Raw genomic sequence first — 26,994 nt, forward strand, 5'->3', positions numbered from 1 at the left:
TACTACTGAAAGCTTGCATTTTATTGGAAAGCCATTTTCCATGTAAAGAAAATGCAATAATAAAATGTTTTGTTGTTGTTGTTCAGAGATATAAATATTCTGGGTATCTCAGCATTGATGCAGCATTGATACAACTCATTCCATCAGTCATGCAACCTGATTCCATACTGTTAGAAGGAAGATTACAAATATTTTCTTTTCTTTTCAAAGGAAATTGGGTCTCCATAGATTCTTATTTAGAATGAAAGGAAAAATCCTTCCTGTCTATCAATGACATCCATCCAATGCATTTGGCAGCAAGTGATTAAAATGCTTTTATTTGTCATGTCCTTATCAAAAGAACAAGATTTTACCCCTAAAACCTGCAAAAACGAATCACATATTTGCACATGATCTAGCCCACTCTGCCTTGCCTAAAAAAGCAAAAGAAAACTATTATTCCTCTGAGACATGGAAGGATGTTGCTCTCAAAACTTCCAAGCAGTTCACCAAGATCAAGGCCCCAGTTAATTCTCGCCAATGTTTGGTCACAGGGTTTTTCATTCTGTCCAAAGCCAGTTGTAAATCTTGCAGCACATCCCGGTAACTTTCTCCATAATGTGCTCCCCAAGTATAGAGGAAATCATATGCAGGCTTCCACATCATCTGCAAAGAAAGATGGATAAGTCATTGAATGGGAGTCCAGTAAAAGGAGAAGAAAACAAGGACTCTTGGGAGATGGAAGATAAAGCCAAATTAAAATCCCATCCTGTTGGGAATGTCTTTCTCTTCTAAAAATGGAGGCTTTAGGAGTGCATAGTGGCCTGATGCATCAGAGATGCTAGGGGTCCCAGCTTTAAAAAAAGCTTATTATACTCATGGAGTCATTTCTGTTTGATAAACCTTGTGCTTATACAGAGCTGATAAAAATTCTGCAATCTGAGAGTGGCAATGTGCTGTAGAATTCTTAGAATCAGAATGCATGGACTCCAGTCTTGTTCTTGACACACGGCCACTGTGTGGTGATGGCCTGTCCTCAATGTATGAAGGAATTCTTTTTGATTTGACATGGATTCAAGTCCTTCTTTGAAATATACCAGCTAGGTGAGGCTGGCCAAGTCACTTAGCCTCCCAGTAGCACCTCTCTAGAGTATAGCAAACACATCGCAAATCTGCTTTGCAGATTGCAGAATTGAAAAGTCTCCACACACATAGACACACAGGTCAAGGAATAAAGAAAAACAAATAGTAATTATGTACAGCTTAAATGTTCACATTTCACATATAGGGCTTCATAGGGGTACACTAAATACTAATGGTATTTTTGGTTTTGTGTTATTCAGTCAATGGCTTTTGAAATGCGATGACTTTGTGCTGCAGTGTCTTGGACTGTTTAGAATTCCTGCTGTTCTCCTACCAAATCTCTGGAGGGTGCTATACTTAATATTTCACATTGTTTTATTCAAATACAGTTCAATAAATAAAGAAAATACTTACTTGGATTTGACCAAATGAAAGCAATTCTCTGATTCCCTAATAACAAGTGATGGATGCTTGATGTCCCTGAAGGGGATTAAAGGACTGCTTTGAGCCCCCTCCCCCTCCAGGGGACTCTGGCCCAGCACCTGAGCAGGCCAATGACATCACTGTTTCCATAGTGATCTGATGGCGTCAGAGAAGAACCTCACACACAAACTGAGGATATCATGGTAACCATGGCAACCAGACTTACAGCCAGGATAGAGACAAAGATGGGCCAAATAAGACAAATTGTAAAACATGAAAAGAAACGATTCCAAATACATGTTTGGGAGATAAGGGCTGAGTGAAGCAGAAAGATCCCATAAGCCAAATAATTCAAATGAAAACATTATTATGGATGCTTCTTTGGGGTTACTCATCTGATTTGCAGATATTCATGCAACTTGCAAAATGAAGACATTGCAAAACCATCAAAGTCAAAATATGACTTGAGGCAACCTCTCAGAACAGAGGTTCCCTTAATAGAAAAGGAAAAAAAAATTGGAAGCCATAAGTATCACTGTTTACTCCCCTAGAATGCCATGGGTATTTCCCCAGGGCACACAGTTGGGTGAAACATCAAGAGCCAGGTTTTTCAGCTGACTGCTAATGCACCCCGTGCCACACAAAAAGCACTCATGCCCTAGTCCTGACTCAGAGCCCATCTGGGGAGGTGAAGAATAGAGAGGACAATATTAAAAAGTCATCCCACGAAAGGAGACCCCTTTTAAACAGGCCAGCTTGTAAATATGATCCTCAAAAGAGCAGGACATGACCACATTCATTCATCAATGTTAGATGAATTGAATTGAATTGTTTAAACCAAACCATAGGTTTAAAGAAATTGTAGGGGTGCCTAGGTGGTATAATAGATAAAGCACTGACCCTGGATTCAGGAGGACCTGAGTTCAAATCCAACCTCAGACACTTGACCCTTACTAGATGTGTGACCCTGAGCAAGTCACTTAAATCTCATTGCCCCACAAAAAGAGAGAGAGGAGAGAGAGAGAGAGAGATTGAGATTGAAATTGAGATATATTTGGGGAGATCTAGTACTGTGATTCCATTAGGATACATCTTTCTTACTGGATTTTTCCTCTAAGGAAACCCTGTCTGCCCCTTCACTGCAGTTGTCAGTGTTAACTGCCTCGGGAATACCCAGAAGTTTTGTGAAGTAATTGTCCAGGACAGTACAGTCAATATGTAGCAAAAGCAGGATATGAACTCAGGTCTTATTGACTTTGAGGCCAGTCACTGTCCATTGTACCATACTGCCATGCTGTATAGATATGAGTCAATATCATTATCATCGTTGCATGACATGGACATAGAGATCTTCTTTTTTTCTTTTTTTTTTAGTGAGGCAATTGGGGTTAAGTCACTTGCCCACGGTCACACAGCTAGTAAGTGTTCCACTGAACCACCTAGCTGCCCCTGACATAGAGATCTTAACTAATGTTTTTGAATGACAATTCTTCTAAGTTGGTAGGGATCTTAGAATCTGCCCAGACCAGGAGTTCATAAATAAGCATCTTCCAGCTTTTTTTTTTCTTTTTTGCAGGGCAATGAGGGTTAAGTGACTTGCCCAGGGTCACATAGCTAGTAAGTGTCCTGTGTCTGAGGGTGGATTTGAACTCAGGTCCTCCTGAATCCAGGGCCGGTGCTTTACCACTGTGCCATCTAGCTGCCCCCCATCTCCCAACTTTAAAAAATATTTTTGAGAACTATATTTTGATATACTTTCCTTAGCAATTCTATTTTTTAATTTTATTCAATTAAAATCATGATTCTCTGAAGAGATACATAGGCAACATGAGACTGGTTTCCATGACACAAAGGAAGTTTAAGAACTCCTGCTCTAGTCAAAGCCCAGCTAATAATAATCCTCTCTACCACCCTGAAGACAAGTAGGCAAATACCATCTGCTTGCAGCTCTCCTGGCAGAGGGGAGGAGCCGCCAACCACCAAAGAAGCCCATTGAACCCACTTCTAGGAAGGTCTTGTCCTGAGGAGGATTTTCCTCCCATCAAATCCCCTTATCAAGCCTGTCTCTCACTCCCATTCATGATCTTATTTAAAGGGGAAGAATACACTGTGTCTGGTTGTAGCATTATGCGTGTTTAGTTTCTCAGGGGACTGAAAACTGTGGGGTAATGTTTGTGATGTTATTCCTATGGAGACAATGTGGCTAAGGTATCCTCCTAGTTCCCTGAAGATGTGATTTGAAACCCTTTACAGGAAAAGTTCAGTAATAGGAGATTCAGAGATAAGGAATAGAACTACCTAGTCAGTCTCAAGAATTCCACCTTCTGCTCTGAGATGATGATGAGAATGAAGAAGAGGAGAAGGAGGAGGGAAGAAAAGGAGAAATAACATTTATACAGCATTGTCAAAAATTCAGAGAGCTTCCATTTTTTTCCCTTTTTTTTTGGGGGGGGGCAAGGCAATGAAGGCTAAGTGACTTGTCCAGGGTCACACAGCTAGAAAGTGTCAAGTGTCTGAGGTCGGATTTGAACTCAAGTCCTCCTGAATCCAGGGCCGGTGCTCTATCTACTGTGCCACCTAGTGGCCCCTCAAGGGAGCTTTTCAAATTTCATCTCATTTTATTCTTACACCCCAGTAAGGAAGTAACTATAATTACCAACCCCATTGTGCAGATGAGGAGAGTGAAGTTGAGAGATGTGACGTCCCCAGTGTCACGTGATGAGAAATACCTAAGGGAAGATTTGGACTCATTTTCAATGCTCTAAGCACTGTACCATCTATACCAACAGGAACAACAGTAGCATGTTATTTTTCAATTCAGGTATTGCCTTATATCTGTTTTTCTATCCCTAGTGATGAGTTCAGTGGCTTGTATACAGTAGGTACTTAACAAGGCTTATTGAATTAACTATTACTAAACTTCGATATGCTATAAAAGCCCTCATTAGTCCTGGGCCTTAGCAGGTACCAATTTCAAAGGTGTTTTTGTATAATCAGATTATACGTGTTTGTTTTTATGTTTTTTGTTTTGTTTTGTTTTACCTCACTAAAAAGCTAAAGGCAAGAAATCTACTCTAGGAAATTATTTTGCTTTCCTTTCCTGGGGGCCTTATGCTACTACAAGATATTCCAAGACCAATGGAATATGGTAGAGATCAGGTCGACAGCACAGTGCCAAGGTGACAGCTTCACCATCAGGGCCCATCATCTCTGACACAAAAGATCTGTGTTGTCCAGTTGTTTCCTAGTGTATATTTCCAAGATTGCTTTAGTCAGAGGCAGAGGAGATGACCACAGGTGACTTCCCCTGGGCAGAAGGACTTGACATCCTGCTCATTGCTTCCACAGCTGCTACAGGAGTGGCTTAATAAAGAAAGGCCCTGAGGCACATTCCCTCCTGCAATAACCTGAGCATCTGATGATTCCATAAAATACACAGAGGAGATAGAGATGGTGGCAATCAGAGATCGGGGAACATAGGATAGCAATTTCTCAATCTCGCCAGTTGCAGCAAGGCCAACAGGAGTCTCTTAAACAATATAGGACCTCATTAGGAAGTCTCATACTTCTGGCATCCGGCTGATTCCATGGTTGGTACAGTTTCATGGGGACCAGTGTGAGTGAGACCCACTGCTCAGATCAGCTCTGGGAAGTCCAGAGAACTATGAATGGGAAAATCTCGTAGTTTCTGAGGGGGGTCAGAACCTCAAGGAGGATGCAACAACTAACTTACTTTGGGGGCATCTAGAGAAGGAACCATCCTCAGATGAGTGCTTTGGATGATGGTAAGAACCTCATTATCATTATTCATAATCACATTTACCTCAAGAACCTCAGTCACAGCATAGCCTGGAAATCACCCCTACAAACACCGCCATGTCAAATGTATGTTCATTGACATTAGAATCCCAACAGAATCTCATTATATTTGAGCTGGGAAAAAAAAAAAAAAACTCAGATGTCTTCTAGCTCTCATTATTAGGAAGTCTTTCTTTACTACAAACCTGACTACTCCATTTTCATTTCCAATCTCAGCTTCTTGTCCTCCCCACTAGAGACAAGCATAATAAGGCCAATCACTCTTCCAGGTAACATCTCTTCAAATAGTTGGACACAACTATCATGTCCCTGCCCCAAAGCCTTCTCTGCTTCAAACTAAACATTCCCACTTCATTCACCTGATGCTCCAAGCTCAGGAGTGTGAGCCCTTCACCAGTCTAGTTGCCAGCTTCTAGACTCACCCATGCTTATAGTCATCATTATTAATAACAATAATAATACCTAACATCTATGTATCAGGAACTGTGTGCTAAGGGCTTTACAACTATTACTTCCTTTTATACTAATAACAACCCTGGAAAGTAAATGATAGAAAGAAACTGAGGTAAACAGAGATTAAGTGACTTGTTCAGGGTTGCACAGCTGGTAAGTGTTTGAGGCTATATTTGAACTCATGTCTTCCTGACTCTGGGCCTTGTGCTCTATTCACTGAGTCACCTGGCACAGAACTGGCCCCTATATTCTGGATTTTGGCCTGACCAGGACAATGGGTACTACTTCCCTAGAGCTGGATGTTACCAATCCGGAACCAAATGTCTCTGTATCTTTTGTCTCATTGCTCACTGAATAATAGGAAATGAATCCTAAATTTGAGGAGAATTGATCACAAAATGTTCAGGTAAAGGGGAGATAGAACCCCATTCCCTAAAATTTTACAGAAGTTAGTTCCAAAAGAAGAGGAAACCCTAAAGATAGTATCTACTTATTCTCAACTTTTTTAAAATTTTGAATTATAAATTCTCTTCCTTCTTGTTGACCTTCACAATCATTGGGAACACAATCAATGTGATATCAACTATATGCATGAAATTATGCAAAACATTTCCATAATTGTAATGTTGCAAAAAAAGCAAGAAGAACAAATATATTTATAGTTGACCACTGCACAATATTTCTGTTAATGTGTACAATGTTCTCCTGGTTCTGCTCATATAACTTTACATTAGTTCATATAAGTCTTTATAGGTGTTTCTAAAGTCCACCAGTTCATCATTTCTTATAGCACAGAAATATTCCTTTATAATCACATACCACAACTTGTTCAGCCATTTCCTAATGACGATCATCCCCTACTATATCCAATTATTTGCCATTACAAAGAGAGGTCCTTTCCCTCTTTTTTAAATCTCTCTAGGATACAGACCCTGTAGGGGTATTGCTGAATTAAAGGATATGCACCATTTGATTGCCCTTTGGCTATAGTTCCAAATTGTTCTCCAGAATGGTTGGAATAATTGACGACTCCACCAAAAATGCATTAGTGTTTTTATTTTTCCACACCACCTTCAGCATTCATAATTTTACTTTTCTGTCATATGAGTCAATTTTTTTTTTTGGTGAGGCAATTGGTGTTAAATGACTTGCCCAGGGTCACACAGCTAGTAAGTGTTAATTGTCTGAGGGCTGGATTTGAACTTGGGTCCTCTTGACTCCGGGGCCAGTGCTCTATCCACTGCACCACCTAGCTGCCCCTCATGTCAGTCAATTTTAGCAATATAATATGGTAAAAATTAGAGAAATTTGCATTTCTCTAATTAGTAGTGATTTAGAGCATTTTTTTCATATTAGAGGTAGCTTTGATTTCTTCCGAGAATTGCTTGTTCATATTACTTGACCATGTATCAGTTGGAAATTGACATTTATTTTTTATATGTTTCACTCAGTTCCCTGTATATTTGAGAAATAAAGCCTTCCTTTAGCAGATAAATTTGCTGTAATTTTTTTCAGTTGTATAACTTCTTGCAAATTTTAACCACACTGGTTTTGTTTGTGCAAAACCTTTTTAGTTTCTCATAATCAAAAGTGCACATTATACTTTCTATCATCTTCTCTACCTCCTGTTTGTCCACAAACACTTCCCTTATCCATAAATCTAACAGGGAACATTTCCCATGCTCCCTAATTCACTACTGTCATTACCCTTTTTCACATGGGGTATGAGATATTAGTCTGTCTTAGTTCCTACCAAACTGCTTTCTAGCTTAAGAAGCTCTTAATATTTTTTAATTATGGAAGCACAAATTAAAATCTCTAATTAGCATTCTTCTCAAAAGGGCCAATATGAATACAGGAAAATCAGCATCCATTTTTGATTTTTAAAAACCATGAATAAAATGTTCAAGTAGGAAGCATGACTCATTAGAAAGAACTACACTTGGGAGTCAGAGCAATTTGAGAAGTGCACATCTCCGGGTCTCAGTTTCTTCATAAAATGTAGGGGTTTGGATTAGGTGAATTACAAGGTCCCTTCCATGTCTAGGTATATGATCCTTAGCAAAGTCAGCCAATGAAGCATTACTTTAAGTGTCTTATTGTCACACAAGAGGAGTTTTCATAACACTGAAGTTAAGAAAGCAAATTATTGGCCTCGGAGCTTGACTTTGATCCCTGAGAACTTCTAGAACCATTTTTGAAAGACAGTCAGTGACTCTCTGAGAAAGGCAGCAGTGGTCCCCAAGGACCAGCATAGCTCCCTTTTCAGTGCACCCTATCTGATCAACTCATGTCCTTTTTTGACAGGTCTACTGAAATGGTGGATCAGGCAAATGTTGATCTAACTTAGGTTTAAAGAAAGCATTTCACAAGGTATCTCATGCTATTCTTACAGAGCAGATGAAGAGACATGAGATAAATAGGGAGATGGTTGAATAACTCTGAAATTTGCTGCACAATCAGACCCAAAGACTAGCCCCATATGTTTTTTTGTGAGCTTAGTTAGCAGCTATAGCATATTGGTTCAAGGAGCTGGCTTTGAACCAGTGCCAGCTAGATTTAGGGAAATGACTTAGGCCTTCAGGAGGGACATGATAACTATCTTCAAATATTTGATGGGGTTTTGGGGGAAGAGAGATTAGATGCATTCTCCTTGACTTCAGAGGACAGAACAATGACCAATAGCTAGAAGCTGAGATATGTGTAAGGCACTTAGCACAGTGCCTGGTACACATTTGATACTATCTAAATATTAGCAGTGATGATGACTATGATGATGACAATGATGTGCTAAATCCTGGAATGCAAAGAGAAAAAGCAAAACAAACCCTCCTCTCTAGTGGCTAACTTTCTAATGGGGAAAGATAAAAACACATAAAAGAAAGTTCACCTATAGAACAGAAAGAAACAGAGGCCAGAAGTCTGAAGGGTATACAATAGCAAGATTCATGGGTCCTTAGTCTATCTTAATAGATCAGATATAAGTGGAGGGGCCTGCAGGTCATATAGGAAAAACAAATGGTGAAGTATGGAGGATGCAGAAATACTGCTCCATCTAGCCAGAAGGAATAGAGTTGGGGGCTCCCTAATTTTCCAAGATGTGTAACCTGCCAAGAAGCCTGGATGGGTTTTGGGTATTTTCCCCCTTGAAAGGGTCAAAGAAGGAAAGGAAAGAGGCAGGTCATAGTAAGGTTGAGTCTTCTCACTTAGCCATGATTTATGGGCTCTGGGATAGCCACAGCTAGCGGAGGGGGCAAAAGGGTAGAAGAAAGGTGGAAAGGTGCCCCCATTGTTGGAAGGATGGCTAGATTATAGCTTTGGAGTTGGTTATAGAGTGACTAATTGGACAAAACCACAATTGTTTTTGAGTCACAGTAGGAACTTGGGTTTTTTTAAGGGTACAATCTCCCAGAACACATTGTATCCAGACTCCTAGGTTTCTAAGGTCAGTGCTTCCCTAGAATCCTATTCCAATCCTTTATAATGTGGTGACGACCTTGGATCCTTCAAAGCTATGATAATGAAATACAAGGTGTGGTGTTAACAAATCAGCAAAGACCTGTCCATGGCTTACAGTCATGTTGTCTGAGGATCAGTCTAGTGATGTTTGGGGATGGTCATTACCAGGCTGAGTAAGGGTCAAGGGTTTTTGGCCACAGTAATTCTCAATATGTCTCAGTGAGTCACAGAGATCTTGGATCTGTATTAGTAATTGGATTGAGTACCTCCTCAAGAAAGATTACACTTCTGTGACTGTGAACTATAAGTTCTTTTGGAAAATTTAAAGAATAGGCATCCTTTCTGTTCTGATCAAGAAACACTCTGCAGGTAGAACTTGATCTAAGTCTTCATAAAAAAGATTACGCTGACCAAAAGGCTTCAGTAATAGATGCCTCCACTTTCTGTAGGTCTAGTCCAACACCTCAGATAGCACAATGCCCACAAAAGAGCAACTGCTCATTGACTTAGCCTTTCTCATGAGAATGAGAAGGGTCTGTTCCAGAGGCTGGTGGATCCTGCAGCTAAGCCCATGGTTTATCAGTGGCAATGGTCAAACTGAAGAACAAGAAAACATGACAAGAGGAAACTAACTGAGGGTAGCTATTGTTCTGGAGTAATTATGCATTTAGAACAACCCAGAACCAGGTAGAATAAATCACTCAAAAAGCATTTGTTAAGTCCCTGCCATATGCCAACCAGTGGGCTAGACATGGAGTACGAGCATAAAGAAAGAAACAATCCCTAACCACCAGAAGTTTTCATCAATTACATGCTTAATAAATGTTAGTTGAATGAAATCATACTCAGGGAGTTAGGCATGGCAGGTATCATTACAGTGATAGCTATGTAAATGGGTAAGAGTGCTAGACTTGGAGTCAGGAAGACCTGAATTCAAATTCTGCTTTAGCCACTTATAGAGAAAAATCACTTAAGAATCCCAGTATTCTCATTTGCAAAACTGGACTAATTAAAAAGCTATCTCAGGGTTGTGAGAATCAAATATCACACACACACACACACACACACACACATGTTAAACCATATATATATATATATATAAATATATATATATACACACACATATATATGTATATGTATATACATATATACATATATATGGTTCAGTGTATATATGCATGTGCATATTTATGTATTTATATGTATACATATATGTTTTTGCATTGTACATGTATAAACAGTGCTTTGCAACCTTAAAGCACCGTGTAAATGTTAGCCATTATATTGTACAATTTTCCCCTACCCCATGTTATGGATGTGGAACGTGAGGCATAACAAGGACAAATAACTTGCCTGTGATCACAAAACTATCAGAACTGGTGTCTGAACCCAAGTCTCCTGACATCTCTACCATATAACACAGCCTCCCACCAAGAAGATTCCTTCCTTGTTGAATTTCCTTAAGCAACTTAATATAGGCTGTGTGTGGCCCAGGTAATCCTCTCTGGGATGGATTTCAGGTGTCCAGGCAGCAAAAGGCTCCTTCAAATATCAGAAGACTTCTAAATCTAGAGAAAATACCACCTTTACATAGAAACACCAACTTCTGTCTGACCATGGACACTAAGGGCCTGCCCCCTACTGACATTACAGAAAAACAATCAATCCCAGACTTCTGGTCTGCATAGTGAAGATACAAGAGGCAAAAATATTTGCATCTATAGGTTAGGGTGAGGCCTGATGGGAGCAGTTAGAAGTTAATTGGAAAAGCAGAGATTCTCTCAGCTCCCTTCCCCAGTGTATTTTTACCGGAAGGGGAATGAGAGCAGAGCTTTGTGGAGCAGAGTAGATGAGATTCTAACAGGAGCTGTGGCAAGGAGAAAACTAACTGCAAAATACAGCAATGAGCCAAAGGAAATAGGAAGGAATACATGTATTTATCCCTTTTGGACCCCCAGTTACCCTCATCCAGCTCCCTTATCATCTCTCTCTCTCTCTCTCTCTCTCTCTCTCTCTCTCTCTCTCTCTCTCTCTCTCTCTCACTCTCTCTCTCACTCTCTCTCTCTCTCTCTCACTGTGTGTGTGTGTCTCTGTCTCTGTCTCTCTTTCTGTCTCTGTATCTCTCTGTCTCTCTCATCAGTATTAGGCAGCTGCTTATTTTGAAATCTTACTGTCTTTCATTCAGTTTGTGATTTTATTGATATGTCTGTGCTAACAGATGACTTCAGTTACTAAAAGACCATTTACTAGATTTCCAGGGTGATATGTGTTAGGGATCTCTGCTTATGATGTCTAAGGAAAGGGCTAATGGGAACAAAAAAAAAATTCAAGATTTTTCTGCAGGGTGGTGTGAGCCAAGACAAGGGGTAAGGATCCTGTCCTCAAGAAGCCAAAAGGCCACAGAAGCTTTCCAGTGGGTCAGTTGAAGTTTCATTGAATTTGGTCAATGGAAGACAGTGTTGGTAATGAGAAGTCATGAGACACACAAGTCTTCAGTAGTGAGTGACTTGTTGTTTCTGACTCCATTCCTCCCAATGACTCCTCAAACTGTCTGCTAGTCTAGGATTATTCGGACCTTAAAGTCACCCAGCATTAGAAGCTTGTCCTCTTTTGGCACATTGATGAGAAAAGTCTCCAAGTCTTCATAAGATGTTTCTTTCATCTCATCAGGGTTCATCGTGGTGAGAGCATGTGAGCTGATGATGGTGGAGTGGTCCTTTCCTGAAAGGGCCAGTCTCATTGTGTTGAGTCTGTTGTTTGCTCCTGTGGGGAGGCACACGGGCTCACTGACTAGATTAGTTTGGATTGCCAAACCCACATCAGACTGATAGTGCTACTCTTTGCTGTGGCCACTCCATAAAATGTGTAATCGGTTCTGACTTTGGTGAGCTGGTCGTCATTTGCCAGCCTTGTTTCACTTAGCACTATTTGGATGTTATGCCTACTGGGTTCTCTGGCAACAAGAGCTGTTTATCTTTCAGGTCTACTGGATTTGGTATGTGCAGATTCCAGTGGTAGGTGGAATAATCTTAAAAAAAAGTTTGGTACGTGTATTTGTGTTTCAATAACAGAGGAGTATCCCAGCCTGCCACCTCAAGCAGGCCTGGGTTAGCTTAGGTGAAGTCAATAATCTTAGACACTTTTTCTTGACCCTTCCTCACAGAGGTGAGTGGTACAGTCCTTATAAAAGTCTCTTCCGACACACAAGGGGCTGCCAGATTCCACTTTTGCTTCAGTTCAGCAAGATGGCAACGTTATGGCCAACCCAGCTGTATTCAGAGTGAGGTTATGTCTTTTAGTGTACCTGCACCTGCTGTTTCATCACTTGCCTGTTGCCACAGAACTTTTTTTTTTGTTCTTTTTTTGTCTTTCTTTTTTTTGCAGGGCAATGAGGGTTAAGTGACTTACCCAAGGTCACACAGCTAGTCAGTGTCAAGTGTCTGAGGTCAGGTTTGAACTCAGGTCCTACTGAATCGAGAGCTGGTGCTTTATCCACTGTGCCACCTAGCTGCCCCCCCCCCAGCACTTTGATATAAGTAGAAATGATAAAATGGTATGGGTGGTGTCTTTTGACTCACACATAAATTGGATTTAATTGAAGCAGAGTTCTGAGAAGTCTTTGGCCTCAGTCTCTTTTCCTGAGTCACTGGAGGCCAGTAGCAAGCCAAAAGTCATGAAGAGTGTCAATGGCTCAGGACTCCATGGACGCCCTTGGTGTCTGTGATATTTAACCAGGCTCTAAGTGCTCCACAGCACCTGCTTCTGCCGCCTCCTTGGCCCACAGGAACAAATCATTCTCATCCACCCATCCCCCTCGGGAAATTCTTCCCATGCTTGGGATAGACACCCCACTAACTTGCTGATGGGTCTCAGGCACATTTGTTATCTTCAACCTGGTTTAGCCCACCTGCCAAAATGCTTTGCCACGGTATGGCCACTATGCATGCTATAGCTTCTTGGAGCCACGGGTGGGAACTGGGGGGCAGGTAGACACCAGATGTGGAGAGCAGCCCTCACCACAGAGGTACTAGATTTCCCTGTCATCCATAGACACTACATATCCAAGGGGAAGTACACAGCATATGTGGGCCTGTGGGAGGATCACATATATGTAGCCAATAAAGTATTTACCTTGGGTGACGGGGTGTTTTTCAATAACTAACATAGGGACATGGCAATCATTATGGTTTCCTATAACAACTACAACTGTCCACAGGAAATTATCTGAGACACATATTTAGCTCAGAGTCATCCTCCGAATTTGCAGTTTCCTCATGCACAAGAACCCCCATATCATCAAAAAACTTGAGTAATATCTGATAAAATTCAGCTTTTGGATATGGTTTAAACAGAAAGTGAGCACTTACAAACTTTCCAAAGAAACACTGATGAACCTTGCTCAGATGACCCTCCTTCACCCAGAATCAGAGTGGGGAAGTGTCCATGGGGACAGGAGCAGCCCGGAGCTGGGGCACTGCATAGTACCTTCACATACACAATACTTTTCCTTAGTCAGGCCAAAGAAAAAACCCAGGTTGGCCATGAGTCAGGGCACAAACATCCAACACTTATGGCTTAGTGCAGAGTAGATGCTTAATGAATGATTAGTGACTGCTTTAGTGATTTTTAAAGAATTGAATATGTCCATTAAGTGAATGCATATAATTGTGTTTGTATATGTATATACATGACAAATAAACCCCATAGTCAGGTCAATTTCATTGGAGATTTTATTTTTCTCCAAACTCCAAACCTAAACCTGACACATGTAAAATCATCCAAGAAATAGAAAGGACCAATATCAGTCCACAAATTTTATAACAGGCACACAATTAACAATAATGATAATGATAATAACTAATATTGTATAGCACTTACTCTGTCCGAGACACTTTACAATTATTTTCTCATTTGAGCCTCACAGTTATTATCTCACTTGATTTGTTACATCCATTTTACAGATGAAGAAACTGAGGCAGAGTGATTAAGTGACTTGCCCCATGTCACAGAGGTAGTGTCTATGCCTAGATTGGAATACAGATCTTTGTGACTCTAGGCCTGATGCTTTACTCACTGAGCCACCAAGATGTCAGTAATATATTTGACAACAACTAAAAGAAATGTTTATTTGGAAACAAGGATTGATGTGGGAAAAAGGAAACTCTCATTTCTTTCCACCTGTTCCCAATTGTGGTCATGTGCCTCAGTTCCTTGTCCATCTACTGGCTTTGGGAGAGTAAGGTGAAGAGAGAAGAGAGAGAAAGAAGGAAGGGCAAGAAAAGAGGGGAGTAAAAGCAGAGGTCATGAGGGATGTCCAGAACTGCACTCGACATCTAAAAGAGAATGGGGCCTCTGAGGGAACACACCTCATCTCTCAGTTCTTTACCAGGTAGCAAGGGAACAGTTGGAGGATTTTGCAGTGTCTGTTGCTGTGTCAGCTCTTCCAAAGCAGGAGAAGAGCCTTAGCCTGGGGCCTCCTCCTGGTGTCGACTCAGCAGAGGGGATGGGGAAAAAATAGAACCAGAATGCTCTGGGGTTCCTTTGTGCTGACAGACAATGGACTGGCTGAGCTACTGATATGCTTCAGGCCAGCCAAAAATGTGGCCCCAAAATGATGTGAACCATCAGTGCCTGTGTTGAGGGTGACAAGGTTCTCTTTGACTGTGACCTTGAGGAGAAGAGAGAAAGGGCCGTCTCTTCAGCAGCTCCAAAACTTACTAGCTAAGTGCCTATGAATAAGTCAATGCCTAGGCCTTGACTCTCTAATTTACAAAGAAGAGATAAAAACACTTAATGGCACAAGCGTGCCATCCAAAGGAGGTATGATCAGCGCCCAAATCCTAAGTGCTTGAGGAAAGGTTGAGGAGGAAGGAAAAAGACAATTTCTGCTAGGGTTAAGGGGCATTGAGGAGAGGCAAAAGAGGTTTCACAGAGAAAGTGTTATTTGATCTAAGCCTCAGAGGAAGATAGGAATCCAAAAGGTAAAAGATGAGGAGGGAGGGGCATCCCAGACAGGGAGGACAACTTATAAAAAATGCATGAAGTTCAACAATAGCAAATTCAGGGTCATCTGGTGTGGCTGGTATGTGGTAGGCATGAAGAAGGACAACAGGAAATAAAGCTGAAAAAGGTATGTTGGCACAAGTTTTAAATGCCAGACTGGGGACTTTCTGTTTTATCACCCAGGTAATAGGGAGCCAGTAAAGGTTTTTGTGAATGATATGGACAGATCTGTGCCTTGGAAATATTATTTTCAGTAGTGAATGACATATAGGAGGTTTAAAATGGTGGGATTAACTACTAATTAGAAAGTAATTTTAATCCTCTAGGTGAGAACAAATGAGAGCATATACTTGAATTGTATTTCTCTGAGTGGAGAAGATTTCAAGGATATTGCAGGGCTAAAATCATCAGAAGATGACAAGTGATTGGGTGTGGGGAGCAAAGGGAGGGACAAAGCAAGAATGACTCAAAGTAGGGTGGTGGGGAGGAGGAAGTACAGAGCATTGCAATACCAGAAGTATGGGACAAATATTGGCTGCTACTCACTATTCATATTCTCTTCTAAAAAGTAAGTGTTGACATGAGGTAGGTGAGCACAAGTTTAGCATTTTGTCAACACAGCCATTAAGAATGCTCTTAAAATTTAAGAGAGGTCCTTTGTAATTTCATATATTCTAAGGGTACAATGATCAGAAGATTCAGTTCATTGTGATCATCATGTGTGTTCTTATCACCCTCATCACAACACCTGGGGCTCAAAAATAAAAAGGAAGTAAGAGTGTCAAAAGGACAATTTCATCAGCATAGATGACATTTAGCATAAGAATTCTCTTTATCAATGTCAATCACAGCCCATATATGATTTACTATGTAAGCACTTGGGTATTACCTGGCTCAGTGAAGTTACTTGAGTCATACAACCCTTCAGTGTCAGGGGCAAGATTTTAACACATATTCTTCCTCCAAAACGAGAACTTTTCTATTTATTAAATCATAGTGCATCTTTTTATGTAGAGAAGAATAAAAATGAACAAACACCCCCTTGCTTATAATCGGAGTTGAGGAAAAGATCTCTTAGATGATTGAGGAAAATAGATGTTTATCATGGGACAGAGAGGCTGCTTCCTTAGTAGCCAGTAATCATCACAGTAACAATGAGCATCAAAAGAAAACAAGTTAGATGTATCACACGTTGTACATTGAACAGTCGTGAAATTTTGGTACCATGAGTATTATTGTATATAAGAAGATTGAAAACATATGACCAGAAAAGAAAAAAAAATATCAGTTTTGTGTTGAGATTAACAATGGACAGCCAACATACTAAATACACACCAATATAGTATCAAGAAATTCAGAATAAGGCTCTTGGTACATGGGATAATGGATTCCCTTTGGAGGAATTGTGGAATGGTACAGACAGGGGCCATACAAGATATTCAGGGATGGATGCATTGTGACCTGCCCTGCTAGAGGGGACTCCTATATATAAAAAGTCACAGGTCCATAGAGGAGTATTCAATAATTCATTATTTAATTATTGTAATTAATGAAAGGGCAACTAGGGGGTATAGTGTATAGAGTGCTAGGCTTGGCATCAGAAAGACTTATCTTCATGAGTTCAAATACGGCCTCAGACATTGACTTGCGATGTGACCCTGTTTGCCTCAGTTTCCTCATCTGTAAAATGTACTGGAGAAGGAATTGGCAAACCCCTCCAGTATCTTTGCCAACAAAGAGCCAAATGGAGCTACAACATGTCAGATGTGACTATAAAACAAGTGAACTATGCAAACGATAATGAAAGTTAGATCTTACAAATACTTTTTTTCCCAAAAAATATCTTCTCATGATTTGAATGATTTTACTTGAAAGACACTAAATTGATCATTTTAAAGAAGAACACTTAATCTACCAAGACAGACCTAGGACCTGATTGTCAAGGCACTGAACCGATGGCAACTTCACATTCAGTTACTTTTCCAAGATGTGGGTACAGAAGGAAAGGATGATAGGCTCTTTGGTTGCTCTGTTTGTTTTCTGTTCCTGTTTATGGATTCCTGTGATTCTGACAGTGTATGCAATATTCTAACTCTAAGTCCCCCACTCCTTCAATGGAATGACAAAGATGTATTTTCATAACTTTTCTCTGGGACCCAGTTTGACTATATGTTATAATTACATGACATTCTGTTTTTTTTAAACAGATTCATACCAATTTCCTATCCTTAAAAGACATAGGTGGGAGCAACTAGGTGGCACAGTGGATAAAGCACTGGTCTTGGATTCAGGAGGACCTGAGTTCAAATCTGGCCTCAGACACTTGACATTTACTAGCTGTTTGACCTTGGGCAAGTCACTTTACCCTCATTTCCCCACAAGATATATAGATAGATAGATAGATAGATAGATAGATAGATAGATAGATAGACAGACAAATAAACAAACAAATAAACGAGACATAATTTATATGAATTTCAATAAACAAAAGTCATTTTTCTCAATATAAAAATAATTAAAAGAAATAAACTGGCAGTTTTCAAATGTTAAAATGCATACATCAACAGCCATATGAAAGGATGTTCCAAATTACTCACCATGAGAGAAAAGTATATTGAAAACTCTGAGGCTTAACTTCATAACGATCATATTGGCAAAGGTGTCAAAAAATAAAAATGGTAAATGTTGGAGAGGCACATGAATGCATGATTTGTGGATCTGTGGATTTTTTCTGGATGATAATTTGGAGCCATATTAGAAAAGTCAGGAAATGTCACATGCCATCTGGTAAGTAATAGCATTTTCACTCAATGATAGCACTATTGGGTATACACACACCGAAAGGAGAAGAAAGATGAGAGGGTGGGGGAGAGATGGAGATATAAGTAGAGAAATGGAAAGAGAGAGATACAGAAAGAGAAGGAAGGAGGGAGGGAGGGAGAGAGAGAGAGGGAGATAGAGAAAGGGAGAGAGAGACATATATACATACATACATATATAATTCACACGTAGAGTAATTTATAATAACTTTTTTGATGTAATAAAATAAGCAAAAGTCAACAAGTAGAGATAAAGTAGGTACTGAATAATTTCCAATTATGAAGATACAAGTTCATGGGAACCTATACCTAGAGCTGAAGTTAAACTCAGCTGCCATCTATTCCAACCCTCTCCTTTTACATTTGAGGAAACCAAGGCATAGGGAGGGTTAAGTTATTTGGCCAAGGTCACCAAACTGTCAGAGACAGGAAATGTAATAATACTCTTCCATAAGCAACACTAAATGTGTTGTATGAAAGGAGAGAGGGTTAGCACAAGAAATACTAAATGTAGAGTAATACATGTAGAGTTGGAGATCATCTGGTCATCAAATGGAAGCCATCAGAATCATCTGGTCTAATCCCTTCATTTTATGAGGAGTGAACTGAGGCTTACACAGCTGGAGAGATTTGTCTAAGGCAACAAAGGTAGAAAGTGTATAGGGTGGAAAATGAGCCCAGATCCTCTGATACCAGAGCCAGGGATTTGTCCCTGCAGCCTCACTTTAAAGAAGCAGCAATGTAAGTAATTCAGAGAAAACTGGAAAGACCACTATGAACTGATGCAAATGGAAGCAATCATGGTCATAATCATTTACACGATGGTCAAAATGATGTACAGGAAAACAACATTGAAGGACAGCAAAATGCTGCTCATTACAATGATCAACCTTGACTCCATATAACTGATAATAAAACATACTTTCCTCTTCTTGGCAGAGAACCAGAAGCCCATTGATTCAGTATGAGGCATATATTGTCAGGTGTGGGCAATGGGTTGGTTAGTTTTGCATAAATAATAATAATATCACCTATCATTTATATATATATATATATATATCTTTATAGATATTATCTCTTTTAACCCTCACAACAATGCTTGGAAATGGGTGATATTATAATCCCCATTTTTACAGATGAGCAAACAGACATAGAAGTTAAGTGACTTGTCTGGGGTCACATACCTAATGGTTAAGACAGGATTTAAACTTGGATTTTCCTGACTGCAAATTCAGTGTTCTATCCACTATACACTTACCTCCCCATTTACTGAACTTTTTGTTATATAGAGGAAGGAAGAATGAAACAAGAATTTATTAAGCACCTACTATGTGACAGGTACTATGATAACTGCTTTACAAACACTATCACATGGAATTTCCATGATGATGCTGGCAAGAAGGTGTTATTATCCCCAGGGTAAGTAGCAATCATGAGGAAAAAGTCACCAATAAATCATTTCTCTCTGTGTGTCTTTCTCTCTGTGTCTCTGTATCTCTGATTCTCTTTTTAAGATACTAAACTTGAATAATTCATCAGTCTTTCCAGATGGCACTCACATTTTTAACAATATATTTCAATACTTTTATCCAAAGGAATAAGTGGCATGGGCATTTTGGACCTCTTACGAGTAGTGCATAAAATATTTGGGGAGTTCTCCTCATGCAGGCAGCCTCCTACTCTTCCTATGCATAAGGTCAGACTTTTGCATTCTTATGCTTTGGGTGCTTTGGGAATCACTTGCCAAATGAAATCTCAAACCCTGAAAAATTCAAGTAGATTTTTTTTTACCTCTGTGACAACTTCTCCAGCTTTTCCTCGGTGAGGGATCTCATACGCCTCAATTTGTTGCTTTGTGAGTCTCACTAACTTTTCTGCCAGCTCCCTCCAGCCTTTCCCTAGTTTGACAGCTGAAGTCAGAATCACCGTCTCCCGGATAAGATGAGCAACCAAGCCTTGGCAGTCTATCTTCAGCAGCGCCTGCAGTAATAGTTACATGGTGAGAATGCTGTCATCATTAAAAACTAAGTCATCAGTGCCTGATCTTATAAATGGAAAGTACTCCCATACCTTCAAGGAACTGCTCCTCACTTTCCACCCAATATTATGTGCCTGAGCACCATTTGTTTTTTGTTTGCTTGTTCATTTGTTTATTTGTCATTATTTTCTTCCTACTATGAGGTGAGAAATGCACATATACTGTGCTCTAAGCAAACTGTACGTATAAAAAATTCCAGGATGATAAGTCAGAAAAGGCCATGGTGGCAGTAGAGAGAAGTCGAGGTTAATCTTGGCTCTCTGCCTGAGTGGCTTTGAAAAAGTTACATCCCCTCTCCTACGAAATGAGAAAGATGGACTGAATGAGAAGTGACATAGTAGAGGGGAAGAATGCTGAATCTGCAATGAGGAGAGACCTGGGCTAGAATCCTGCCTCAATCACTACTTTGCAGTTTGGCTCTGGACAAGTCACAACCTCTCTGTGCCTCTGGTTCTTCATCAGTAGGGTAGAAATAGTCATTCCTGATCTCATAATTCATGTACTATTGTCAGAATTGAAAAAGATATTTTTCGCTTTTTTTCTTGTGGCTAAACTTCTTGGGAAGACCATCTACAACCAGTGCCTCTACTTGGTCTCCTCTCTTCTCAACAACCTGCAGCCAGGTTCTTAACCTCTTCATTCAAGTGGCTAACATTTACTGAATACATACAGTGTACCTGGCACTGTGCTAAGTGCTTGAGATACAAAGCATGGTCATGGGTTCTCAGGAGCTCCCAAACTAAGGGAGGAGACAACATACAAACGATGCACAGACAAGCTATATACAGGATAAATGTGGGATAATATCAAAAGGAGGGCACTAAAATTAAGGAGAATTAAGAAAGGCTTTGTGCACAAGGTGAAGTTTTAACTGGGACTAGAAGGAAACCAAGGAAGCAAGGAAGTAGAGATGAGAAGGAAGAATTGCAGGTATGGCTGTGAACAATGAAAATACTTGGAGTCACACAGTGGAATTTAGAGTACAAAGAAGAGCAAAGAGGCCAGTGTGTCTGGTCAATGGAGTGAATAGAGGGAGTAAGGTTTAAGAAGACTGGAAAGGGGGATGGCTAGGTGATGCAGTGGATAAAGCACTGGCCCTGGAATCAGAAGGACCTGAGTTCAAATCCAGTCTCAGATACTTGACACTTACAAACTGTGTGACCCTGGGAAAGTCACTTAACCCTGATTGCCCTGCCAAAAATATAAATAAAAAAGAAGACTGGAAAGGTAGGGAGGCACAGATTATGACAACCTTTAAAGGACAGAGGATGGTGTATTTGAGCCTGAGAGAAATAGGGAACTATTTGGAGTTTTTTGATCAGCAGATGACATGGTAAAATCTGTTGGACAGCTGAATGGAGGATGGATTCTCCTCTGAAAAGTTATCAGTGATCCCTTAATTGGCAAACCTAATGACCTTTTCTCAATTCTCATTCTCTTAAACTCTATGCTACATTTGGCGCCATTAAGGAATAGATCTAGACATCTTGAACTGCATGACTTGTAGCTACATCAAATTCAACAGAGTCCTCCCAATCACCTAGTCCTCCCTCACTCATACATTCAATCTGGAGCCAAGTCTTGTCATTTCTACCTTCACATCCCTGATATATATGCCTTTCCCTCCACTCCTATAACAATCACCTTTGTTCAGCCCTTTACTGCTGCACCTAGATTCTTGCCATAGCATTCTAATAAAAATTTCTACCTTGTCTCTCTATTCCATTCTATCTTTCCCTCAGCACCATGAAAACCAGGATCAAACACATTTTTGTCAGTTCAAGTTCTAATGACTGAGCCCTTTCATACCTTCCCAATCTTCTCAGTCCTTACTCCCATCTATAAACTACATGATGCAGTGCTACTTGCCTTCTTGCTCTTCCTCACTTATGATACTAAGGTTCCCTCTCCACTTCTTCACATTTGCTGTCTGCTGTGCCTCAACTGGTCCCTTTCCTCACCTCTTCTTCTTGGTTTACTGACTTCTTTCAAGGTGCAACTCAAACACCTTTTGTAGAGGGTATTTCCCAATCTCTGCTGCTGCTCATGCCTTCTCATCTGAGGTTACTCTCTATCTACACTGTAAGTATTTTATATGTCTATAATTATTTATATCTTGTCTATCCCATTAGAATTTGAGCTCCACAAGGGCAGGGACTATGTTTTTACCTTTTTACATACCCAGTGTCTGACAGAAAATGCTTGATGACTTACTGATGAACTCATTGACAATGTAAAGTGCTTTGCAAACTTGGAAGCAGCAATACATCAGTTGTTACTGATGTTTTGCTGCTCTTCTTGTATGATTTAACAAAGTTCAACACAGTGTCTGCCATATGATGGAGACTTAATAAAGGTTTACTGCTTGAGTATTCATTTCAGCACAGAGCAAAAATCTGATATATCCCTGAAATTAGGGAATTAATGGATGACTTTACCAAGAAAGAAAAAAAAAACATTTTTCAATGAACTGCCTGAGCTGTTCTTCTAATAAAAGTTTCCTTAGTGTTGTGGTAGGTGTTATTCTGTGACAGAAATTTTAGCTAAAATTTTATACATGAATGACTTTTCAAAGATCTGTCTATTGCATAAAGTAAGGTATACCTATTATTTTCTAGGAAAAAATACTAACAGTGTATTTCTGAAGCTAAATGTATAAATATTTCAGACATGCCATATTGTCTTCTGAAATGATTAAACAAATTTGTTTCTTACCCTTACCCCCCTTTTTCCTTTGCTTTGTTACACAATTCTTCCTTCCCTGTGTAGATGCCTTCAAAAATGCCTAAAATCTCTCTGTTTATCAATGGTTTCAACTGTAAAACACAAAAATAAATTCCTCCAACTCTGCTGTATTAAGAAAAAAATTACCAAATATCACTCTACATGTGAATAATAAGAAGCATATACACACACACACACAGACATGCGTAACCACAAGAGCCCATTAGTACAACCTAGCACCTACAAGCTTAGCTCATTAACTTGTGGTGATTACACTGAAAAGAAATGGCCAATATGACATTATAAAGATCAAACTTGGCCCTAAAAGGAGAAAATGTACCTCCCTCCCTTCTTTGCAGAGGTGGGAGGGGCTATGGAACTTTATTATAGATTTTGGATATAAAGAATTAATTGTGATTCAAGGTTTCTATGACACCATCTTTTGGCTGAAGTTGGAAGTCCCAGCATGCACCTGGCAGGGGCTCAGGTGCAGCACCTCTGCACAGGCACAGTGCTCCACCCACCTTGCCTGTGCCCACTTCTATGTGGACCTGGTCAAATTATAATGATGGGAAGCTGGGTGAGGGCAGTCAGGTGACCTTTGGGCATTCAGAAGCTGTGAGGCTGGCAGTTCTACAAACCAATTAGCTTGGGGCTATGTGTGTGTGTCTGCCCTGTTTCCTGTGAGAAAGGGGTTTGCTGGGGAGGAGAAGGGAGGGGAATTGCCATTCTGGCGTGTGAGAGGAAGAGAGACTGGGTGCAGCCATTTTGCTCTTTGGGAACAGCTGAAGTCCAGTTGGTTTGACTCAGGTTGTATTATTTTCCTTTCCTCATTCCCTTTTCCCCTTGTCCTTAATTCTACTAATCTTACTTGTGTTTTGAGTTCATTCTTGTTAATAAACCCTGTTTTGTTTTTTTATGTTTTTTGAAAGAGGCTGTTAATCTCCTTCCTTACCGCAATATTACGGCGAGCCGCCTAACACTCCCCAGTTAAAATTTGGCCCTTACATGAATGATGTATTGGGTAATCTTATTATATATTTTTTGTTTTATTTTCATTTCTTTTATTTATTTCTTTGTTTGGTTGTTTAATTAGTTGCAAGGGATGGAAGACATATATCTGGAGGCAAAACTGAAAGATAAATTGCTTTACTTTATTAAGAAAAGTAAAGGCCAAGTCATCTTCTGACAACAATTAACTTTTTATCCTCATACAAATGAAGCCAGATGTCTTGGACCCACTTGCATTCAGTTGAGTATATGTGAAGAGATAGGATGTGAGAGGGAAAGAGGTTGTAACTTAAAGGCTATCATTTTAAGATACTGCTGTCAGTAGGTTCTCAATTTTAGTCAATTATCCAAAGGCTAGACTTTTCCCTCAGTGTTATCTCCCTGACCCTGTTTACTGCAGATCTACACCCCTCCTCCCAATGCATTGCTCTCAAGTTCAGAGCCCAAATGTCTGTGACTGAGTTCCACAGTGTGTACACCAATGTTAAATCCCAGGAACCTGGGCTTGCTGCATGAATGAACATTTTTAGGGGCTCATCCTACCCCACACTTTCCAAGGACTGACATATTCAATCCTTGAATTCTATGGATCGGGTGGCAGACCTCGAGTCAGAAAGATTCATATTACTGAGTTCAAATCCAGCTTCAGACACTTACTAACCATGTGACTCTGGGCAAGTCACTTAACCCAGTTTCCTCATCTGTTAAAAACAAAACAAAACAGCAACAACAACAACAAAGAAAAAACTTGCTGAGGAAGTAAATGACAAACCACTACAGTATCTTTGCCAAGAAATTCTCAAATGGGGTCACAAAGAGTTGCTCACAACTGACAAAACTGAACAAAAAGCACTGAAGCCAAACTCCTACAGTAATTACACAAATCCAATATATTATAGTTATTAAGTCTTAAAACCCAAAGAGATATGGCACTCGTGTTCATGTAAACATTTTTAGGCTGACAAAAGAAGTGAGACAAATTTACAATTCAGCCTTCAATGGGCACATTGTGAGATGCTGCAAAGCTAATGAGTTATTTCACATACAGTTGTGATTTCCATGATTTAATTCAATCCTTATTCTGTCTTCTACAACTCAGATGTACATTTGTTTTTTCTTTTTTTGCCCTTGTTCAGGCATATTATAGTCAAGGTCTTTCTCAAATCAGAAGATAATCCTTATCAGAGCTATAGGTAGAGTTTGTGTTGGCAGGGCTGGGGCCAGAGAATGAACTCCATGAGAGGTACTATTCATATTACTTTGTATAAATACACAATTCTGATGCCAAACATTTTCGCCCTTCATTTCCTACGGATATTTAATTTCTGGAATAATTCAAAGTACATGAATTTGAGTGGAGGCTGAAAACCTCTCATCAACACTAAAACACACAGGATGTAATTTCCAAACTCAAGAGACCAATGCCTTGCACCAGTGCTGATATATATCTAGTTGTAGTTAATTTCTTCACTGTGTTTCAGAAACAGCTTCTTCTTTATCTATCCTTGCCATACTACTAAGCAATACACATCCTCATTAAAATGAGCAGAGAAAACACTTGTGTAATACAATTCAAAATACTGATTCAACATATGTCAAGAGAGTTGGAATGAAAACACAACCCATTTGCATGATGTTGAAATAATTACCTTGTTGGCCAAACACCTCTCTCATAGTAAGTCCTGTTGACCTAGCAGTAACCATGTAATGCAGAAACCAATAGGCATGGATGGGGACAGGGAAAGAGCTCAGTTTTTCTTTCCAGAAGCTCACTGATATTTCTATGTCAGGGAAATGGGGAGAAAGTAATTGCTGAGTATAGTAAGTGAAGAAGGAGTAAGGAATTATTGCTAAGAACAGAACTATTACTCAAACACTGAAAAGTCATCTGGAGAGAGTGAGCAGAATAGGTAGGGATGATAGATTTGTCTTTGACTGCTTGAGACTCCCATGTGTTTCTCTAGTCTCCATCTGTATACACTGCTTGTGTGCCCCAGGTCCAAAGAAAGCATCTGGAGGAGTTTTTCTTTTCCATATTTCTTCAGTTAAGCCTTGTGCATCCATGTCCACATAGGCAACAGCTTGGGGATTCCTGCCTAAAAAACTAAGGAGTTTGATGGTGGATTATTAGTACTCCCACAGTTCCCACAGCCTGCCTTCTTAAGGTAGTTGTCTCTTCCTTGGGGCATGTCTGTGGCTTAGGTAAAGGTTTTTGTCATACCAGAGTCTGCCATGGCCAGGATAGTGTCAGCTCAATGGGTTTGGGCAGCCTGGACAGACTTTCCCAAGAGGGCAAATGACAGATGAGGATAGGTGAATCCATTTGTATTACCACCAAATACCAAAGAATTTATACAAACCCTGGTCTGCATTCTATCTAGTTTACAGATGCTTGATATCTTCCTAGACACACTAAATTAGGAGGAGAAAGGACCTGTCAGGTTAGTGCCCCCAGCCACTGTTTGCCTGATTAGTCACTGAGTCTTAAGGACTGAGGTTACACTCACTACTTATATCATCTCCTCTTTGAAACTTTTCCCCATTTATACCATCCTCTGCCTTAAAAGCCTAGATTTCACAAAATCAGTCAACTAGTAATTACTAAGAAGTTTCTGCTTGTCAAGTACTGCGTTTGGCCCTGGGGATACAAAGAAAGATGAAAACATTAGCCTCGTGTCCAGGAGCTCACATTCTCCTAGGAGAGAAAATACAAATATGCACCTACTCATACTGGATCTATCCCATTCAGAGGCAATTAAATATACTACATACATAGGCCACACTGACATTAATAGAGCCCTGGATTTTGAGTTGAAAGGGACCTTAGAGTCCAGAATGTACAAATCCCTCCTTTTGCAAATGAAGAATCCGAGGCCTGGAGTGATTGGGTGACTTGGCAAAGTTTGAACTGGAAGCAAGTATCAGTACCAGTCTTTGTATGCATTTATAGCCTAAAATGTTTCTCTGCAGGTTTTGAATGACACAGGGATGAATTGAGTTCTCTATGCCTCTGCTAGTTGAATTTTGGAAGGCACAACCAAGTTAGGAGGTTTTCCCATATGGGAAGAAGGATAAGCCAGCCTAGCCACGTTAGAAGGGACTCAATATCAGGTTGCCTATAGCTAAATTGGCTATGATTTCTTGAGCTAGAACAACTCTTGAAGACCTTCTGCTAGGCCAGAG

General features: G+C 40.0%; 1 protein-coding gene across 1 annotated transcript in view; it reads right to left on the minus strand.

Moving 5' to 3' along the window:
- Positions 1 to 435: 435 nt before the first annotated feature.
- MACC1 (MET transcriptional regulator MACC1) overlaps positions 436 to 26,994 on the minus strand; it is a 38,516-nt gene continuing 11,957 nt past the window's right edge. Inside the window, exons 3-4 of the mRNA XM_043965073.1 lie at positions 19,830 to 20,018; positions 436 to 645 (exon numbers count right to left, since the gene is read on the minus strand). Coding sequence (XP_043821008.1) covers positions 436 to 645; positions 19,830 to 20,018 — 399 coding nt within the window. The remainder of the gene's footprint in view (positions 646 to 19,829; positions 20,019 to 26,994) is intronic.

This window comes from Dromiciops gliroides, chromosome 5 (genome assembly GCF_019393635.1).
Source record: "Dromiciops gliroides isolate mDroGli1 chromosome 5, mDroGli1.pri, whole genome shotgun sequence".
NCBI classification, from domain to species: Eukaryota; Metazoa; Chordata; class Mammalia; order Microbiotheria; family Microbiotheriidae; genus Dromiciops; species Dromiciops gliroides.